This window comes from Phyllopteryx taeniolatus, chromosome 2 (genome assembly GCF_024500385.1).
Source record: "Phyllopteryx taeniolatus isolate TA_2022b chromosome 2, UOR_Ptae_1.2, whole genome shotgun sequence".
NCBI lineage: Eukaryota > Metazoa > Chordata > Actinopteri > Syngnathiformes > Syngnathidae > Phyllopteryx > Phyllopteryx taeniolatus.
In genome coordinates, this window is record NC_084503.1 from 37,432,223 (window position 1) to 37,451,203 (window position 18,981).

Here is an 18,981-nt window from a genome sequence, read left to right on the forward strand (position 1 = left end):
ACCCCCCCCTCCTGCCCGATGACAGCTGGGATAGGCTCCAGCACGCCAGCGACCCTAGTGAGGAGAAGCGGCTCAGAAAATGGATGGATGGATGGATAATCTTCATTCCTCTCCTTTCCAGTGCATGCCTCCATCTTTCCAACTGTTCCTCCACCTGCTCCCTGCTTTCACTGCAGATGACAATGTCATCTGCAAACATCATGATCCACGGGGATTCCACTCTAACCTCATCTGTCAGCCTATCCATCACCACTGCAAACAGGAAAGGGCTCATAGCTGATCCCTGATGCAGTCCCACCTCCACCTTAAACTCCTACACACCTACAGCACACCTCACTACTGTTCTGCTGCCCTCATATATGTCCTGTATTATTCTAACATACTTCTCTGCCACTCCAGACTTCCGCATGCAGTACCACAGTTTCTCTCTGGGTACTCTTTCATACACTTTCTCTAGATCCACAAAGACACAATGTAGCTCCTTCTGACCTTCTCTGTACTTTTCCATCAACATCCTCAAGGCAAATAATGCGTCTGTGTTACTCTTTCTAGGCATGAAACCATACTGTTGCTTGCAAATACTCACTTCTGTCCTGAGTCTAGCCTCCACTACACTTTCCCATAAAGTCATTGTGTGGCTCATCAACTTTATTCCTCTATAGTTCCCACAGCTCTGCACATCACCCTTGTTCATAAAAATGGGCACCAGTACACTTTTCCTCCATTCCTCAGGCATCTTCTCACCCGCTGGAAATCTGTTGAACAGAGTGCCTGGAGAAAACCCACCCAGGCACGGGGAGAACATGCAAACTCCACACAGGCGGGGCCGGGATTTGAACCCCGGTCCCCAGAACTATGTATATATATATATATATATATATATATATATATATATATATATATATACGAGACTCTAAAATTGCCCATAGACATCGACATCGATAGATGTCGATGTCTAAGGGTAATTCTTTAAAAGAAGACATTTTCTTTAAACAATTCTTTAAAGACGTTTTCTTTAAACAATTCTTTAAAGAAAACATGAAGGATCAGGTGAAACACATTTAATTTTATTTCAATGGGATTCAAATTAAACGGTCAAGCAGTTCAGAAAAGCATTATCATTAAACAAAACATAACCATAAATAAATTAATGATGGTTGTTGTCCTGTCATCAGTCATATTTTATAAAAAAAAAAAAAAACAATATTTCACAAATTCTGCCAGAGTATGTAGACTTAATGAGCACAACTTTACATATATGCAGTCATACGTACCCCTGTCATATTGGAATGAAAGTGTAGGCTACACCTTTTTTTATAACCACAAGGTGGCGATGGCATTTTGGAATGAAAGTCTACAGCTTTTTCATAACCACTAGATGGCGGCATACATTTATAAAATGTGAAGACATTTTTTTTTTTCCATTTGCCCCTATACCTATGTATAATGCGCACTATTGACTTTTGACAATTTTAGGGGGGAGGGGGGTGTGCATTATGCATGAGAAATTACGGTACTTCCTTGAGATCAATTACTACTTTCCAACTAGCCAGGGCTTTGGTGCCATCTTGTGGAATCTTAGAGCGCTACACAAACTGAACAAAAACTGCAAATAGGTGAGTTTTTCAGCAAATAGCTGAGAAGGGTCCACAGAAGGTGTATTTGTGAATACCGAATATAGGTGGGGGTGGGCTGTAGATATAAACCATTAGGTACACCAGCATTCACATTACAAGCCGTTTACAGGAGCTGTAACGTTCACTACTGATGAGAGATGTCATTTTTATTATTTTGGCAATTGTTCGTAACTGCAAAGAACCACTTAAATACTTACAGTAATATATTGTTACAGTACCCTACATGTGTTGTTAATTGACACCTCACTGAGTGTAAAAATATAGCTGAGTATTTCTATTTCTGTAATGACAGTTTTTCTGTATGACTGTACAATTTTTTAAGAGTGTCGTTACAAAGTGTATTTAGCCATTTGATAGTCCTCTTAACACCCCCCCCCCCCCCCCCAAAATTGTATTAGATCACATAGGCGCTTGTTTGTTTATGTGATGATCTTACAACGCAGGACGATACAAAGCGGCAAATTGGAACGATCGGTTGCTTATTGACAGTCGCAATATTAGTCAAAAGTCAGTCATTTGGTATAAATATTGAGATTGTATAAGGACCGTGTTGAAAGTGTAATTCAGAAGGCCTGTTCCTAAATCAGGTCTTGCGAACAGGTGGAGTGGATCTCGACGTGGCTCAGCGTCGTCACAAGACACCTCTCCAGTAAGGCGAGCAGCAGTAGGAGGAGGAGACGCACGATCATCGGCCATTCTCGCCTTGTACAAAAACTCATTTTCGGCGTCGGTTGTTGCGCTGAGTAAACAAGCGCCGCCCGGTGCTCGAACGATCCATCGCAACGCGCCGGGCTCGATTGACACTGTCTGCTGATCTGCGTGCTGGCTTGCCCATCGCTCGCAATAACAAGGCTGCTCGCTAATTCCCCGTGCGAAGAGCCTCCAAAAAAAGCCCACAGTCGCCGGTGCCAGCAGCCCGCTATGGCTTCGGGAGACCTTTACGAGGTAGGTTGAAGCCACGTCCGCGCTGAATTCGCTGTCATTTTGACGAATATTGGAATTAGGAAGTACAAGGGAGGGCGTCGCGTAGTGTGTGTGTGTGTGTGTTTAAAAAAAAAAAAAAAAAAAAGCCTGAGCCCTTTTTAAAGAGACGAAACTCAACCTTTCGTCGACTTTATGTCGCTTGTGACACAGTTTCGCCCGTTTTCTGGCGGTTGTTGCAAACAAGTGAGGTGTATTGCAACGGGCTGAAGTGCTCGGGGTGTCGCCGAGTTGAAAGTGGTGCTAAAGTGACAGCGGACATGCTGGACGGCAGCTCGGCCGGGAGGGATGGTCGCCGAGGTGCGCGCACATGCCGGGAATCAGCTTCCTCATCACCGCAGTGCTGTCAGGCTTGTGGAAGCAAAATAGCTCCGTTTCACGCCTCCCACCCTCTTGGGGGGGTACAGTACATCGTTCTACATTTTGGGGGCTCGTCACTGGCGAGGGTGGTACCTTCAAATGTAGTAGCCTACCGCTTGAGTTCCCTCCCCACTTGACTTTTTACAGCATGGAGACACACCTTGTACCCTTTTGACGTTTTTTATATAGAAAATCACAACAAAGTTGGTAGGGAACATGTCAAGCTACATACCATGGAAACTACAGTAGAATCTCTGATTGTTTTGTGTGTTTTACTTAAAATGTTCACAGTTTCAGTCGGGGTACAGTGAAGTGGCACCTTGAAGTACGAGTGACCCGACTTTTTCGCGATACGAGCATGATTTTTGCTTTGACATGCAAGCAAAAATTTCAGATATGAATCAAACACTATGCTGGCAGTGAACTCAACTCAGCTCACTTTCCAACAAGCAGCAGTTTGGCAGATAGGGAACAATTCTTCAAGAAAGAGGGTTCAAGCTGTTGAGTGCCACTCCTATTGAAGTTTACTGTCAACTGGACATAAAACAAAGAGAATTACATGTTGTGTATTTAAAACAACCATATAACTTTGCCTTATGCCTTGATCAGACTACAAGACAAATTTGGTCTTTCCTGATTGCACAATGTCAGACTACTGCCATCAAACCATGCCGTATCTCGGGCAGACAGTGGCAACACTACGTGACATTTATTCCAATAGCACCATATCCCGTCTTTTACAATCGCTGGGCTTTATCTTGTCAAATCAAACACTGTTGGAGAGGCGGAACCAGAAAACATGTCATGGGTCAACGTGACCGGATACACCCATTACCGTGGCGACAACAACAACAATCGATCATGGCAGTGTATCGTGTGTGTGTGTGTGTGTGTGTTTGTCACGTTTGCCTAGCCACCTATTGCTTATAATTTTAATAATAATAATTCATTTTACAACCCCAATTCCAATGAAGTTGGGACGTTGTGTTAAACATAAATAAAAACAGAATACAATGATTTGCAAATCATGCTCAACCTATATTTAATTGAATAAACTACAAAGACAAGATATTTAATATAAAAACTGATAAACTTTATTGTTTTAGCAAATAATCATTCACTTAGAATTTTATGGCTGCAACACATTCCAAAAAAGTTGGGACAGGTGGAAAAAAAGACTGAGAAAGTTGAGGAATGCTCATCAAACACCTGTTTGGAACATCCCACAGGTGAACGGGCTAATTGGGAACAGGTGGGTGCCATGATTGGGTATAAAAGGAGCCTCCCTGAATTGCTCAGTCATTCACAAGCAAAGATGGGGCGAGGTTCACTTCTTTGTGAACAAGTGCGTGGGAAAATTGTCGAACAGTTTAAGGACAATGTTCCTCAACGTACAAGTGCAAAGAATTTAGAGATTTCATCATCTACGGTCCATAATATCATCAAAAGATTCAGATAATCTGGAGAAATCACTGCATGTAAGCGGCAAGGGCGAAAACCAACATTGAATGCCCGTGACCTTCGATCCCTCAGGCAGCACTGCATCAAAAACCGACATCAATGGGTAAAGGATATCACCACGTGGGCTCAGGAACACTTCAGAAAAGCAATGTCAGTAAATACAGTTCGGCGCTACATCCGTAAGTGCAACTTGAAACTCTACTATGCAAAGCAAAAGCCATTTAACAACAACACCCAGAAACACCGCCGCCTTCTCTGGGCCAAGCTAATCTAAGATGGACTGATGCAAAGTGGAAAAGTGTTCTGTGGTCCGATGAGTCCACATTTCATATTGTTTTTGGAAATTGTGGACGTCGTGTCCTCCGGGCCAAAGAGGAAAAGAACCATCCGGACTGTTATGGACGCAAAGTTCAAAAGCCAGCATCTGTGATGGCATCGGGCTGTGTTAGTGCCAATGGCATGGGTAACGTACACATCTGTGAAGGCACCATTAATGCTAAAAGGTACATACAGGTTTTGGAGGAACATATGCTGCCATCCAAGCAACGTCTTTTTCATGGACGCCCCTGCTTATTTCAGCGAGACAATCCCAAACCACTTTCTGCACATGTTACAACAGCGTGGCTTCATAGTAAAAGAGTGCTGGTACTAGACTGGAACTGCCTGCAGTCCAGACCTCTCTCCCATTGAAAATGTGTGGCGCATTATGAAGCGTAAAATACGACAACGGAGACCCCGGACTGTTGAACAGCTGAAGCTGTACATCAAGCAAGAATGGGAAAGAATTCCACCTACAAAGCTTCAACAATTAGTGTCCTCAGTTCTCAAACGTTTATTGAATGTTGTTAAAAGAAAAGGTGCTGTAAAACAGTGGTAAACATGCCCCTGTCCCAGCTTTTTTGGAACGTGTTGCAGCCATAAAATTCTAAGTTAATGATTATTTGCTAAAAACAATAAAGTTTATTAGTTTGAACATTAAATATCTTGTCTTTGTAGTGTATTTAATTAAATATAGGTTGAACATGATTTGCAAATCATTGGATTCTGTTTTCATTTGTTTAACACAACGTCCCAACTTCATTGGAATTGGGGTTGTATTTATAGGTGCCTTTCAAGCCACTCAAGGTCACCGTACAAACATAGTTAAAAGAAATCCAGCAATATTGTATTGTATTAAGAATAACAGAAAATAAAACATCAATTAAAATGCCAAAAGATAGGGGAAATGTTGAAGTGAACAGGCAGTCCAGAATAAGCATGTCTTGTGTTTGGATTTAAAAGGGTTAATGAGTCTGTGTTTTTAATAGGACAGGTGGTAGTGAGTTCCAAAGACTGGGGGCAAAGTAGCTGAAGGCTCTGTCCCCCACAGTGGACAGTCTGCATAAGGGATGGTGAAGTGGATGGAGGACAAAGCTCTTTGAGAGCGGGAAGTATGGCAACGTGAAGGAGGTCAGCAAGATATGGCGGGACCTTGAAGGTGTAGATCAGTATTTTATATTGGATGTCGTATTGGACGGGGAGCCAATTGAGTTGTTGCCGGGCTGGAGTGATGCGGTGAGTGGAGGGAGTCCTTGTGATAAAACGAGCGGCAGAGTTCTTGAAAATGTGTAGTTTTTGCAGTGACTTTTGGGGGAGACCAAACAGAAGAGAGTTACAATAATCCAGGTGGGAAGTGTTGAGGCTATGAACAAGGGCAGCAGCAGTGTAGGTGGTGAGGGATGGACAGAGGCATGTTTCATGAGTGAAAGTATGAAGACCGGTTGACGTTTATGTGTGCTTGGAAGGAGAGCATGCTGTCCTGGATGACACCCAGACTAGACTCTTAACTTGAGGGGAACGAGAAACTTAGGAATTAATAAGTGTAATGGAAAAACTGACAGTTTTGGCTAGCATGGACTTTGTACCGTACTTAGGATTTCAGTTTTATCAGTGTTGTAGAAAGTTGGATGAGAAACCAGTGTTCAAGTTCAGACAAGCAGTCAGTAAGGGAAGAAGGAGGAAGAGTGTTGATGGGTTTGGTGGAGAGGTTGAGCTGGGTGTCATCCGCGTAACAGTGAAGTGTAAATTGAATTTCTGGAAAATATTGCCAAGATGTAGGTGTTAAAGAGGATGGGGTCCAAGACAGAGCCCTGGGAGACCAGAAGAAATGCGGGACAGATGGGATTTGAATTATTTCATTTGAACAAACTTGGTGCAGTGGGACAGGTAAGAACTGAACCACTGAAGGGCTGTGTGTGTAATGCCCATGTGGTGGAGTCTGTTCAGGAGGATGGTGTGGGGAGGGCTCGATCATAACTGCCCCATTGGACATTTTACTATAACGTCACATGTACTTCCGGTTGGCAAAAATCCAAGCAACGCTAGTAAACAAACACATTCTGTCATTTGACCAAGGCAGCAAGAGAAAACCGGGTAAATTACTTGAATGATCTTTTTAGCCTTCTTCCTTTCAGCCGTAGTTTGAAAGTGTGAAGTGTCAGTCAAAAACAAGATGGGTGCCGTAAATTGCTTCAAGGGAGAGGGAATGTTGGCTGTAATTTACATGTCGAGGTTGAGTAAAAATAGAAGTAGTGGAAACTCAGACAAGAATTAACATGATCATTGAGGGACTGGCTAATGAATTGACTTTTCAGACACAATTACGGCCCTAGAGAGCTAATGGTTAGACTACATCCTGTGTGAAATCTGCATGTTTTCCCCATGACTGTGTGGGTTTTATCCTGGTTCTCCGGTTTCCTCCTACAACTAAAACCATGTAAGGTTAATTTCCAGTTGGCTACCTAGACTGAGGAACTGACATGAGGTCTGGATTCGGTCCCCGGGTGCAACATGCTTGCTGCCCAATGCTCCTCAACAAATTTCGCTGTACATGTGACAAATAAGTAGCTTTACTCCAAAAACATAATTATAAAGATTACGAAACATTTTTGTTAATTAGCATTCATTTTACAATTGACACATTCTATTCAATATAAACTACATTGAAGTAGCAATGTGAGAAGATTTCCCCAAAATGATAGTCTGTTAAAATGCTGAGTTCTGGTTGGAATGGCCACTTCAACCTGAGTAAAATGCTCCAAGAATTTTAAAAATGAGGTGATGGGTACCGGAGAAACTTGGCTTTTTGTGTTTGTGAAAAATATTGTCTTTTTGGGGAACATTTTTGTGTGCTATTGTGTATAGAAATTCAGGTAGTAATAATAATAAAACATGTTAAGGTTGTTTAAATCTAATAGAACTAACATTTGGTATATAAAACATACATTTTCCAAATCAGGAGCCCCCTTTTGATAATATAACACAATCAAGTCTTAATCACATATGAAAGGAAAATTACAAGACACTCAGTCATTATCGGCAATATTTTTTTCCCTCTTTTCTCCTTCCTCTCCAGTCATGATTTTGCTGTGTGTTTTTGTGTGTGTTCTCTTAACCAAAACACTGCGCATTTCTCTGGCGGAGCAAACTTCAGCGTGGTTAGAAGTGTTTGAATCTGCCGGCGCACGACTAATTGGGCACCACCGATTGGGGTACCAGCAAATATAGGGATAATCGGGAACTGTCCACCAAACCTAAACTGCCCATCCTCCAACAGTGTGCCAGCATTCACTTCACACGGATGCTGTTGACTGTATTTGTCCAGTATTTGAGTTGTTACCCAAAGCTGGGCTGATCGTGTCTTGTAAAGATTTTGACCTTAAGGTCGACCCACTGAGTTTGTGGTTGGCAAGTTGTTACATACACTCTTGTTTTTGGTTTTGGTTGTCAGTGATGTGTTTTTTTTGTTTTTGTATTTTTCTAAAGTGAGCATGGGTGGGACCATGTGTCACTTTATCAAACAAAAAAAGGGGGCGGTGATGTCTGGAGTGGTTTGTTTTTGTCCTGGGTCATCCCCGGGGTCTCCTCCCGGTGGGATGTGCCCAGAACACCTCACTAGGGAGGCGTCCGGGAGGCATCCGAATCAGATGCCCCAGCCACCTCATCTGGTTCCTCTCGATGTGGAGCAGCAGCGGCTCCACTCTGAGATCCTCCCGGATGACAGAGCTTCTCACCCTATTTCAAAGGGAGAGCCCGGACACCCTGCGGAAGAAACTCATTTCGGCCACTTATATGTGGGACAGACTCATTTGGGGTAAAGGAAAAGCTTTTATTCCACCCAAATTTGTAATGTGTCTAGAGCACTTTTTATGTATTTACATTTAGTAATGTCTTGCTTATCAGTCTCAAAGATAATGATAATATACAAATGTTATATTAGTATAATGCTGATAATGGATAATGGATTGGACCCTATTGACGCTATAGTGATAATGTAAATAATGAAATAACGATCAATGCACTTACAAAATACTGTCTAGATATGGTTGACATGTTTAAGTGGCAGTAGCAAAATTGACCGAAATTATTCTCAGAATTTTATTACAATTCTTGGAAAGTTTTTCCCTGACAACGGCTTCCTGACAGGTTATAATTTGACCTCAAACCACATAATAAATTTGAGTAAAACAGTATCACTTCAGTATCTGTTAGTGTAGCTCCTCGACCCTTTCGTTTTGTCTGATACTCGGGGAACCCGTTCTCCGATTGGCTGACAAGTTTCAGCTAAAATTATCCACCCCTATGCTCGTACGTACCGAAATTTCGAGGGGTTCTTGTCATTAAGTCAAACTGACCATGGGATACCAAACAATGTCACTTGCCCTAAAAACTCGAGTTAAATAGCGCAAATGGGACATTATTTGTGAGAAGAGCAGTGTGGGCAGTCATGCACTTTAGTCAGCAATTGTTTTTTCCTGAATTTATTTGTTAGGGAGGACTTTAGAGGTTTTTTTTTTTTAGAAAATTCCACAAAGATGGTGGCAACTTGTCGCTTGTTGCTAATTGAAGGAAAGAAAAACAGAACAGACTGCTGAATCTGGTTCTTTGGGTAAAAGAGCAAATCAGTGCATGATAATGGTCAAATCTCTTAGCTGCTTTTATCACAGTTCTCAACTGATTTCCCTCTCAGGGATTTTTTTCAGCATGTCCGAACCATAATTTTACCAATTTCAAATGATGAATGAATACTTAATTACTGGGATAAGTCACTGTGGTAGTACAAAGGTACTGCTCTTTTAATACCTGTACCTTTTGGGGCTTTGGAAAGTGTACTGTCACCAGGTCTTAGTCTAGATTGTACTGTGCTTAGGGACATGAATGAACACCTACTGTAGCCCTATTTCTGACTGCAAACCATTTCATACGTTGAAAGAAATTGCTCAGTTACCCTTGGTACACTTGGTTCTATGCCTGGCACTGTGTCATCGGTGGGTGCTCTATGCATTACATCATAATGTTCCTCATGGTGGTGACTAAGCAAGATGCACTTCATGTGATACAAGAAAACTATTAGTCATGGAATTTTTTAAATGGCACTGGCTAAACATGCCAAACAAGTCAAAAACAAACTTCTAGATCCAGTTTACACATTCCAGTAGATAAGGTTTATCTGGCCTTAGCAGTGACAAATACCCCGATACATCAGAAGAAGCCGTTGAATGAGTCATGGTAGTTTGTTTCACATTTTGTTTTACAGCTGTGACGTAGTTCTGTTTGAACATGAATGTTGTATAGACTGGGAAAATGATCATTGTTAAAAGGAGAATCAAGAAATAATATATTCCATGGCAAACCGTAAAGGTCATAAAACCTTCAATTAAATGAAACTTTTATGTAATATTTTAAAATTCCTTGTGGTCATACAAGTGTAAAAAAAAAAAAAAGATACTACTACTTTGGGTACTAATATGAGCAGAAATTACAAAAATATATATTTAATAACTAATGACTAACAGGTAAAACAAAAATGAGTTGCATCACATTGTTTTTCAGACAGACAAGACTTTTTCACCTGGACCGTTACATTTAAAGTTAGGATGGATGGAAGATAATGTGTCATTTGCAACTCTTTTTCTTCTTTTGGTGTTTATTCACCACTCTGGTACAGCGCCCCTCTGTCAGCATGGTATAATGCCGCATTTGCAGTTAAAAATGACATTGGTCAATTAACAATTTTCATGTTCTCAGAACTTCTCGCACTGGAGATGGGCCAAAATTTGGCAGAGGCGGCTGTCTCCAAATTCTAGTCAGGATACTTTATCTGTATTTGTTTGGGACATTTTTACAGTTAGATGAAAACCAAGCAACCCAAGATTTGTCTTTAACACCCCACATGAGCACATTGAGGGTGTTTACAGGAGTGCAGTGTCTACATTCTAAGAAAGCAAACTAATTGGAATAAAATAAGCATTTCAGTTCTTCAAAGTCTGGTTGCACCATAATGATTTCAACTATCATCAATTAAGTGATTGGTTTCAGGGTGTAATATTTGATGGTATTTGATCTATGCCAGAAAAAAAACAGACTTAGTGTTACATAGTCTTTCTTTTAAAATGCATAATGTGGCTTGTGTCTATGAAAAACTGCTAGAAATAATATAGTTTTAATGTCCCAAGACAATTTGGGCATCAAGTTTATACTTGGACAAACAGCCTCTATGTCAGCCCTGCTGTTACAATTATTATATCCTCAAGCAACCATCTGAAAAAAAGAAAAACAGAAACTGGCGAACACTTCTGTTCCTCGGTGACTTTCAAAAATGTTAGCAACTGAAGACTTTAATTAAAAAATACAGAAACGTTTTGTGTACTGATTTAGATGAACAACTGCAGGACTTGTGTGGAACATTATCATCCATAATTTACAACACGTCTGTGTATGTGTTTTTAACTTTTATTAATGGAGTTTACCAACAGCTTTGACATTTTGTCCGTACAATTTCTAATTTAGACTCCTCTACATAGATCACACGAGCGATTAAGCTGAGTACGGGAAGGATCTACAGTACTATAATCTGGTGTTATTGTTGTGCCGAGACACTCTACTGAGCGCCAATGTTTAGATCATCAACACGTGGATCCCTCGTGAATAGCGTTTAATAAAAGAAGTACTCAAATCCAGCTTTGGCCACACTAACACCTGACTTTGGGGCCTTTCTGTCTGAGTTCTAGTCCATTCCTTGATCAACATCTGTGGCATTGTGGGAAGCAACCATGTGACAGCTTCTGCTGCTCAAGGATGGGTTGTAGCTGTCACAAATGAAATGACATTTACCTTCAAAATTATTCCATTGGTGTGGTTTTATGGAGCACAAAATTATCTAACAGACATTAAATAAAGGGTTCAAGTTCAACGAGTACAAGTGATTTTGGTGTGGAATTTAAGACAATGGTGGTGTGTGTGCGTGTGCATGTTTCTTTCTATTTTTTTAAACCTGTTTGTTGTAAAATTCTATGAGTGGTCGAAAGACCTGTGACATTTATTGTATCTCGGACAGTTTGAGAACAATGAATGAAAGACGGGAAAGACATCTTTATCAAAATATATTCTCCCTCACAAAGAAGGCAGTGATTCATTGAGTATGTTGCCTGCAACGATCCCAACTACAATTGGTTTTGAAGCAATTAAAGGAGCTTTGAACTGGGAGCATCAAGGAGTGACAAACAGCGGGCCACTGAGCTCGGCTAACCACACTTGTGCATCAACACGCTGCTTTCATTTTAGAACCCACAGCTGTTGACTGTAATTTGCCAAACTTCCTGCTTCTCATTTTGGTGCTACTAAAGGCTAAGACAGCTTTTGTGTGAATACCTCCCCTGGGGGGCGTCAGACGTCTTTACGGGAGGTGGACCAATGTGAGGGGGAAAAAAAAATGTAAAAAAAACTTTTTAAACCTGGTAACTTTGATATATGTCAATGGCAAAATTGATATTTTTAGACCATATGGTAAGAGAACAGAAAACTCAAATCTTTTTAATTAGTGCTGATATTGCAATCATATAAATACGAGGCGAATACAAAAAAACAAAAATGTTAACAGCATGTAGTAATTACATGCCAATCTGATTTCTTCAAAAAAGGAGTGAGTGGTGGCGCCAGCCATTTTATATTCTCTGGGGGGAAACTCACTCTCTCACACTTTGTCCAACTTTGAAAGCCCCCGATATAAGCCGATAATATCTTCATTGTGTGTTACAGTAGTGTGCTATTGCAGTAACCAGAGTGTATGTAGTTGTGTTTATGGCTTCATTTGCCTTGATATCAATTAATGTTAATTATGAGTTAATGCAAATTCCCTTTAATGACACCATTTTTTTTTATCAGACTATTAACGCACGCCCCTTATATAACCCAGTTGACGAATCCTGCCAGCATTTTGTCCACATTACTTCCCCATTCAAACCCCAGTATTTTGGTCCCTTGGACCAGTTGGCCAATCATCAGTGTATTTCTTGTGATGTGGTCACATGGTTTCGCAGACACTTGAGTGTGTATATACTGTAACCAGAAAGTGGAGCAGATGGACGACCTACCGTGACTTTTCATTCAACTTGAATTGTTTACGTTTCTTCATGGTAGCGGGTTGTCTAAGCTCCACTCTAATGTCTTTATCAACCTCTTACCAGGAACGTCCCTTATCTTAAACATGACTTGTCACATAATGTGCCTCCATGGCCGTCTTCAAGTATCTTTAAGCAGAGGAAATGCAGTCGAATAGTCTCTCACTCTCTCTCCTGTTTTCAGGTGGAGCACATTGTGGACAAGAGGCGAAATAAGAAGGGAAAGTGGGAATACCTAATTAGATGGAAGGGCTATGGAAGTAAAGAGGACACCTGGGAGCCAGAGCACCACCTACTGCATTGCGAGGAGTTCATTGATCGCTTCAACAGTTTGCAACTCCATTCTGACAAACAGCCCAAAATTCCCAAAAGTACGACCAATGGCCACCCAGCAGCCATAGAAAACCCCCGAGCTCGGTCTGAAGCACGAAAGAAGAAAAGCAATAGTGAGACAGCTGTCGGTGTTCAAGGAGGAACTGTTCAAGGGATTGGAAGTAGAGGCTTAGGACATGTTCACAAACCGGTGAATGTGGGCATACAAGACAAATTGGGCAAAGCCATGAGGTTTAAAACTCCGCAAATAGGAGCCACTCGCTTTGTGGCCCAAGTGAGAGAACCTCATAATGGACTCTTGAATGGAGATGTGGAGCCACATGTTTACAGGACAGCTTCAAGGTCACACAGCGCATCCTCAAACAGAGTGGATGGAGATCTGGATGAAATAGATACGACTGACTTGGGTAAGATTTTAAGAACCTCAGCAGCATGGAAAATTGTTGTTGGGCAGAATTTCTAATAGAAAAAGACCAATATCCATTGAATGGAGAGAAAAAGAAAAGAAAGGTATAAAGTGGTGCCTTGAGATACAAGTGACTCGACTTGCTCAAGAGATTTTTTGGCTTTTACTACTTTACATTGTGAACAAATCTCCCAAAAAATGAAGCCCTCAAGCTGTGTAATGCCGCACAGAGTTAAAGTTTACAGTCAAACTAAGATAATTACACGTTGTATATTTAAAACAACCACATAACTTTGCCTTTAAAGACACACAAAAGTCATTTTTATGTTTTTTTTCTAAATACATTAAATCTGTTTGAAGCCAAGTACTGAAAGTAGTACTAATAGTAGTACTGAATTGTTGAGATATAGCATGAAACTCTTTTTCACCATTTTTTTGGGCGGGGCTAAAATGGGGGCGTGCTGACACAAGCAGGGAACAGCATGAGTCGTCCCTCCCCTACTATATAATTACCAAGCGCCCCTATTCCATGCAGTGGCCATTTGGCATAACTACCACTTCCTTATTCATAATAACTTAGTCCAGTTCTACGACTACAGCGTGCAGTTAGCATCAAACGATGCCTACAACTTGAAAAAATACATCCTTCCTTAAGTGTAATGTGTTTTGTACTATATGGGCTACAGTTTATCTGCCTTGGTGTGCAACCACGCACAGCACGTAGTAAGGCAGCTGCGAAGCAGATGATTCCGCCGCCCCGGTAGCCGCCACACAATGGTGTTAGGGCCGTCAGCCTCACAGTTGCCGAATGCGACGTCACAGGGTGAGGAGAAGGAGAGAAAAAAAATCATCCGAGGGGACCGCGGTCGATCGCACTGTTGCGGCACACCCTTCGATGGCCACAGCAGCGTGATGCACGGCCCGCTGAATTTCAACGGATGCAAATGAGAGAAAATTGTCCCAGCCCAGCTGCCAATCATTACGCCGAGGCTCAGAGGCTGCCTGGCCGCCACAGAGTGCGTCTATGCGGCCCGTGAGAACGTGTGTAGGCACATATTCGATTGACAGCGGAGGGTTCCAAGGAGTGGGGTTTTCAGAGCATTTAGCGACACACCCACAGCGTCTGGAAGCTGAAAGAACATCTCAATTGTTGACCATTTTGAAGCCTGATTTCACATACTTTACCATTTTTTGATTCATTAAAATTTGTTAACAAAAAAGTTGTTAACAATACTCCTCTCTGTGGTGTGTCAAGAGATTTTGGGGGCCTCTGTGGTGGGCCTTTAAGTCCGCTATCTTAATACTAACATGTAATGGGAAATGCTATAGACTAACAAATAGCATCTTTGTAGAGGTGTTATAACGCTTTAAGGTGACGGGTATTGGAAAACAAACGGGGCGTCAACACATTTAGACAGAGAATATAACCATACTCGTTGCCATATATTCTTTATCCTCCACGAAAAGATTACTGACTCCCTTACAGGTCCATCTATCGATCCATTTTCTACACCGCTTAGCCTCACTAGGGTCGCGGGTATGCTGGAGCCTATCGCAGCTAACTGCGGGCGAGATGCAGGGTACACCCTAAACTGGTCGCCAGCCAATCGCAGGGCACACACAGTATAAACAAACAACCATTCACACTCACATTCACACCTACGGGGAATTTAGAGTCTTCAATGAACCTACCATGCATGTTTTGGGGTTGTGGGGGTAAACCGGAGTACCCGGAGAAAACCCAGGGGAGAACATGCAAACTCCACACAGGCAAGGCCGGATTTGAAAACAGGTCCTCAGAACTTTGAGGCGGATGTGCTAACCAGTCGGCCACCATGCCCACTTACAGGTCACGTTTGTAAATTCAATCTGATGCTCTCACTGCGCTCTGAGAGCGCATTGTTCAGAGCGGCAGAGAGCGCACTCCAGTTTCTATGAATTTACGAAAAAGCGTGTCAGCCATTAGCAGGGATACGTCAGTGCATCCGCCATATAGAATGTGTTAGTTCTGCCTGTAAACATCTTGTCCTGCCTGACGCTGCGGCTGCTCTGTCTCCTCAGTCAGAGTAGCGGGAGTGCACTCCGGCACACTCTGGAGTGTGGCGCTCTGAATAACCGAACAGCACACTCCAACAAGCTCTGAATTTCCGAACGTACCCACAGTAGTTGAGTGAAACTCTTCTTCGTTTGTCTGCATGACTGAATTATGCTGCCACCCAGTGACCAAGTCACACACACACGAGAAGGAGCTGAAATGAATTCATGATGAATCACAAATTGTTTAATACTTTACATTCTATTTAATTATGTGACTACTATATGTTTCTGAGTACAATATTAGTGATTATATTTTCCATATTACAAAAAGGGAAGGATTAATTATATTTTTATTCATTTCAATTGGGAAAGATGATTTGAGTGTTTTGAGTTGCGAACGTGGTCAGGGAACAAATTAAACTCTGATCTCAAGGCACCACGTCTATAATACTGTACAGTATATACTGTGTACAATACAATATACAATCACATGAGCGCATTGCCACACGATTCTCTGATCTTTCCATCTCCTCTGTAGGTCTTTGTTTTGGTTCATTGTCATTTTCAGGCACAATGGGTTTCAGTTTCTAAAAACAACTCCAGCCCTGCACCAAGTCTGACGAGATGGAAGGCTAATAGGAACCCAAAAACAAACAATGGATCTATATAAACAATATTTTACATACTTTTAGAGATGTGGTTGTGTTGTCATGTACTGCCTTTCTCCTGAATTCAGCAGGTGTCGCTTTGTCATTTTTAAGCATAATTTAAGAATTAGATTAATGGTCTGAGTTTTTTTGGTGCAGGAACACAGGACAGATTTTTTTTCCAAAAAAATCTTTTTCAAATGTTGTGTGTGACTGTGAGTAATTTTGTTTGGAACAACAATAGCATGGGCCAAAAGGGTATGGGTATGGATGGATGGATAAATGGCACATAGTGTATGCATGATCACAAACAAGTGGATGCTGCCGGGTGAGATACAATGTGGTTTTCTGCGACCTTGTCATAATCATCCTGTATTCTTGTTGGCCTTTGTCTTCTACACATCGTATATGCTTTATTCGACACATAGGCCTATGTTTGAGTGTGTTGCGCGGCTAAAGCTCTGCACCTGAGCAAATTGCTATTTTTCCAGGGATTTGGTATCACAATGTATGAATAATTTATTAACGAAAATGGAAAAAAATGGGCCAAGAACCATCTGCACAGTTTAACTGATTTTTGTGTGAGTGGGTTTTAGTTTTTTTGGAGACGAGGCAATGCAAATGGTTACCTTCAAACTCGTCCAGGTCCTGGAAATTATGATAGAGATTACGAGAAACTTGTTAATTAATTGTTTCACTGTTCCTTGAGCTCTCAGAGTCACATTAATAAGTCATCTGCTCATAATTGGAGACTTCTTGCATGCAGTTCAAAAGTCAGTTGTGCTGAAAGCTTACAGTGGATACAAGTGAATTTTTTTTGTGATATAAAAAAAATAATAATTAGACCAAGATAAATAATTTCAAGTCTTTGTCCACCATTACATATAACCTGTACAACTCACTTGGGGAAAAAAAATCAATATTTTCGAGAGCAGAAGTAAAAATAAACAACTCTGATAATGTGGTTGTCCAAGTCTGCACACCCTCTTTAAACTGGGACGTTGCTGTGTTCAGAATGAACCAAACCAAACCAAACTCATGTTAAATGGTAGCCAGCACATACTTACAGCTCGAGCCATCATGCGCAGAGAGCTACCACAGCAGCCGAGGAATTTCATTGTTCAAAGGTAACAGACAGGTGAAGGTTACAAAAGATTTTCCAAGGCATTAAATAAAACATGGAAAACAGTGTGATAGATGAGCAACAGGAGTTCCTGGCAAGTACTGGCTGTTTAATATACATGACAAAAATCTCCTGTCTTCTTCATATGTATGGGTGGTGTAAAATACTGAAGTCTTATGTTACAAAGAAAAACATCCAAGTGAAAAAACGTGGGAAAATGTGTTCTGGTCTGACAAAAGCAATATTGAACTTTTTGGCCGTAATTTCAAAAGATATGTTTGGTGCCAACCATAGGTGTAGGTTTCTAGCCCATTTTGGGGGTGCTCAAGCAGCCCTAAATTGTATCCCAGCACCCCTAAGATTTGAGAGAATGTTTGCGTGTGTGTGTGTATTTTTTATATATATAAATATATATATATATATATATATATATATATATATATAAAATACACACACAGACATACAGTATATACTTTTCAGATGTCATTTTTAAACAAGCTAGAAAAGTATAGCACCATACACTACTTGGTTGAAATAATAGTTTAACCACAAAAATACATTTTTTTGTATTTTTAGTGCACACTATAGGGGACTGATTTACTGCAGGGAAAAACAATATCTACATACTATTAATGTGTATGTAGAGGGTCTTCTGTATCAAAATGAGCCATGGTTCCCCTAGGAATTTGTACGGTTACAATATGTTTGTTTCATAAATCCAACCCAGTCCTCTTTTTCTGTGTCTCAACATTTAAATAAACTTGATCAGATTTGATGGTTTAGTCACAGACTTTCCCAAAAAGTGTTATGTTTTTCTTTCATAAATCTGGGAATGAAATTGCATTCAAATATACAAAACAGTAAAATTTATCCTGCCTGAGTGGGAGCTCAGCATTCCTAAAGTTTTCATCCTTTAATCACCACTGGTGCAAACACAACACCACTCATCATCAAAACAACACGTACATTTAAGCATTGGGACTAGTTTTCTTCATCTGGAACTGGGCCCTTAGAAAGCAAAAAAAAACCTTCTGGAACTCGAACATCGGAACTTTATTTGTGGTTAATCAGAAGCACTTTTGGTTGCAGGTGCGTGCTGATTCCCATTTAATATGGGTTTCAATGTGATTAGTTATTTCTGGACACTGCCACATCCCCACTTACAAGAGGGTGTGCACATTTGTGCAGCCATATAATTTCTGTCATTTATTTGTACTTCCCCTCTCGAAAGGATTTCCTTGTTTTCAATTGAGTTGTAGAGGTTATAGATTACATTAATGCTGGAAAAACTTTGGAAACGATTTATCTTGGCCGCATTTTTTTAATTACACACACACACAAAAAGGAATTGAACAGGGGTGTATAAGGCTCCGATCATGGTTCTTTGCTACAGAAGCTGATAACACCACCTGAATTTGACTGCCAGGTCACAGTCCAGAACTCACACTGCCATGGTTAATCATTTATATACAATTCATAATGTCATCACCTCTTGAAAACAGACAATTCAAATGCCTAAAACAGACTGCAAACCATTAGATGACCATTCATATCAGAA

General features: G+C 40.9%; 1 protein-coding gene across 2 annotated transcripts in view; it reads left to right on the top strand.

Moving 5' to 3' along the window:
• Positions 1 to 2,231: 2,231 nt before the first annotated feature.
• The window catches only part of LOC133474383 (chromodomain Y-like protein 2), a 33,360-nt gene continuing 16,610 nt past the window's right edge, over positions 2,232 to 18,981 (top strand). Inside the window, exons 1-2 of one of the 2 annotated variants that reach the window (XM_061766064.1) lie at positions 2,232 to 2,582; positions 13,062 to 13,617. In XM_061766064.1, the coding sequence (XP_061622048.1) occupies positions 2,559 to 2,582; positions 13,062 to 13,617 (580 nt within the window). In that variant the 5' untranslated portion in view covers positions 2,232 to 2,558. The remainder of the gene's footprint in view (positions 2,583 to 13,061; positions 13,618 to 18,981) is intronic. The other variant, XM_061766065.1, reaches the window with a different exon arrangement.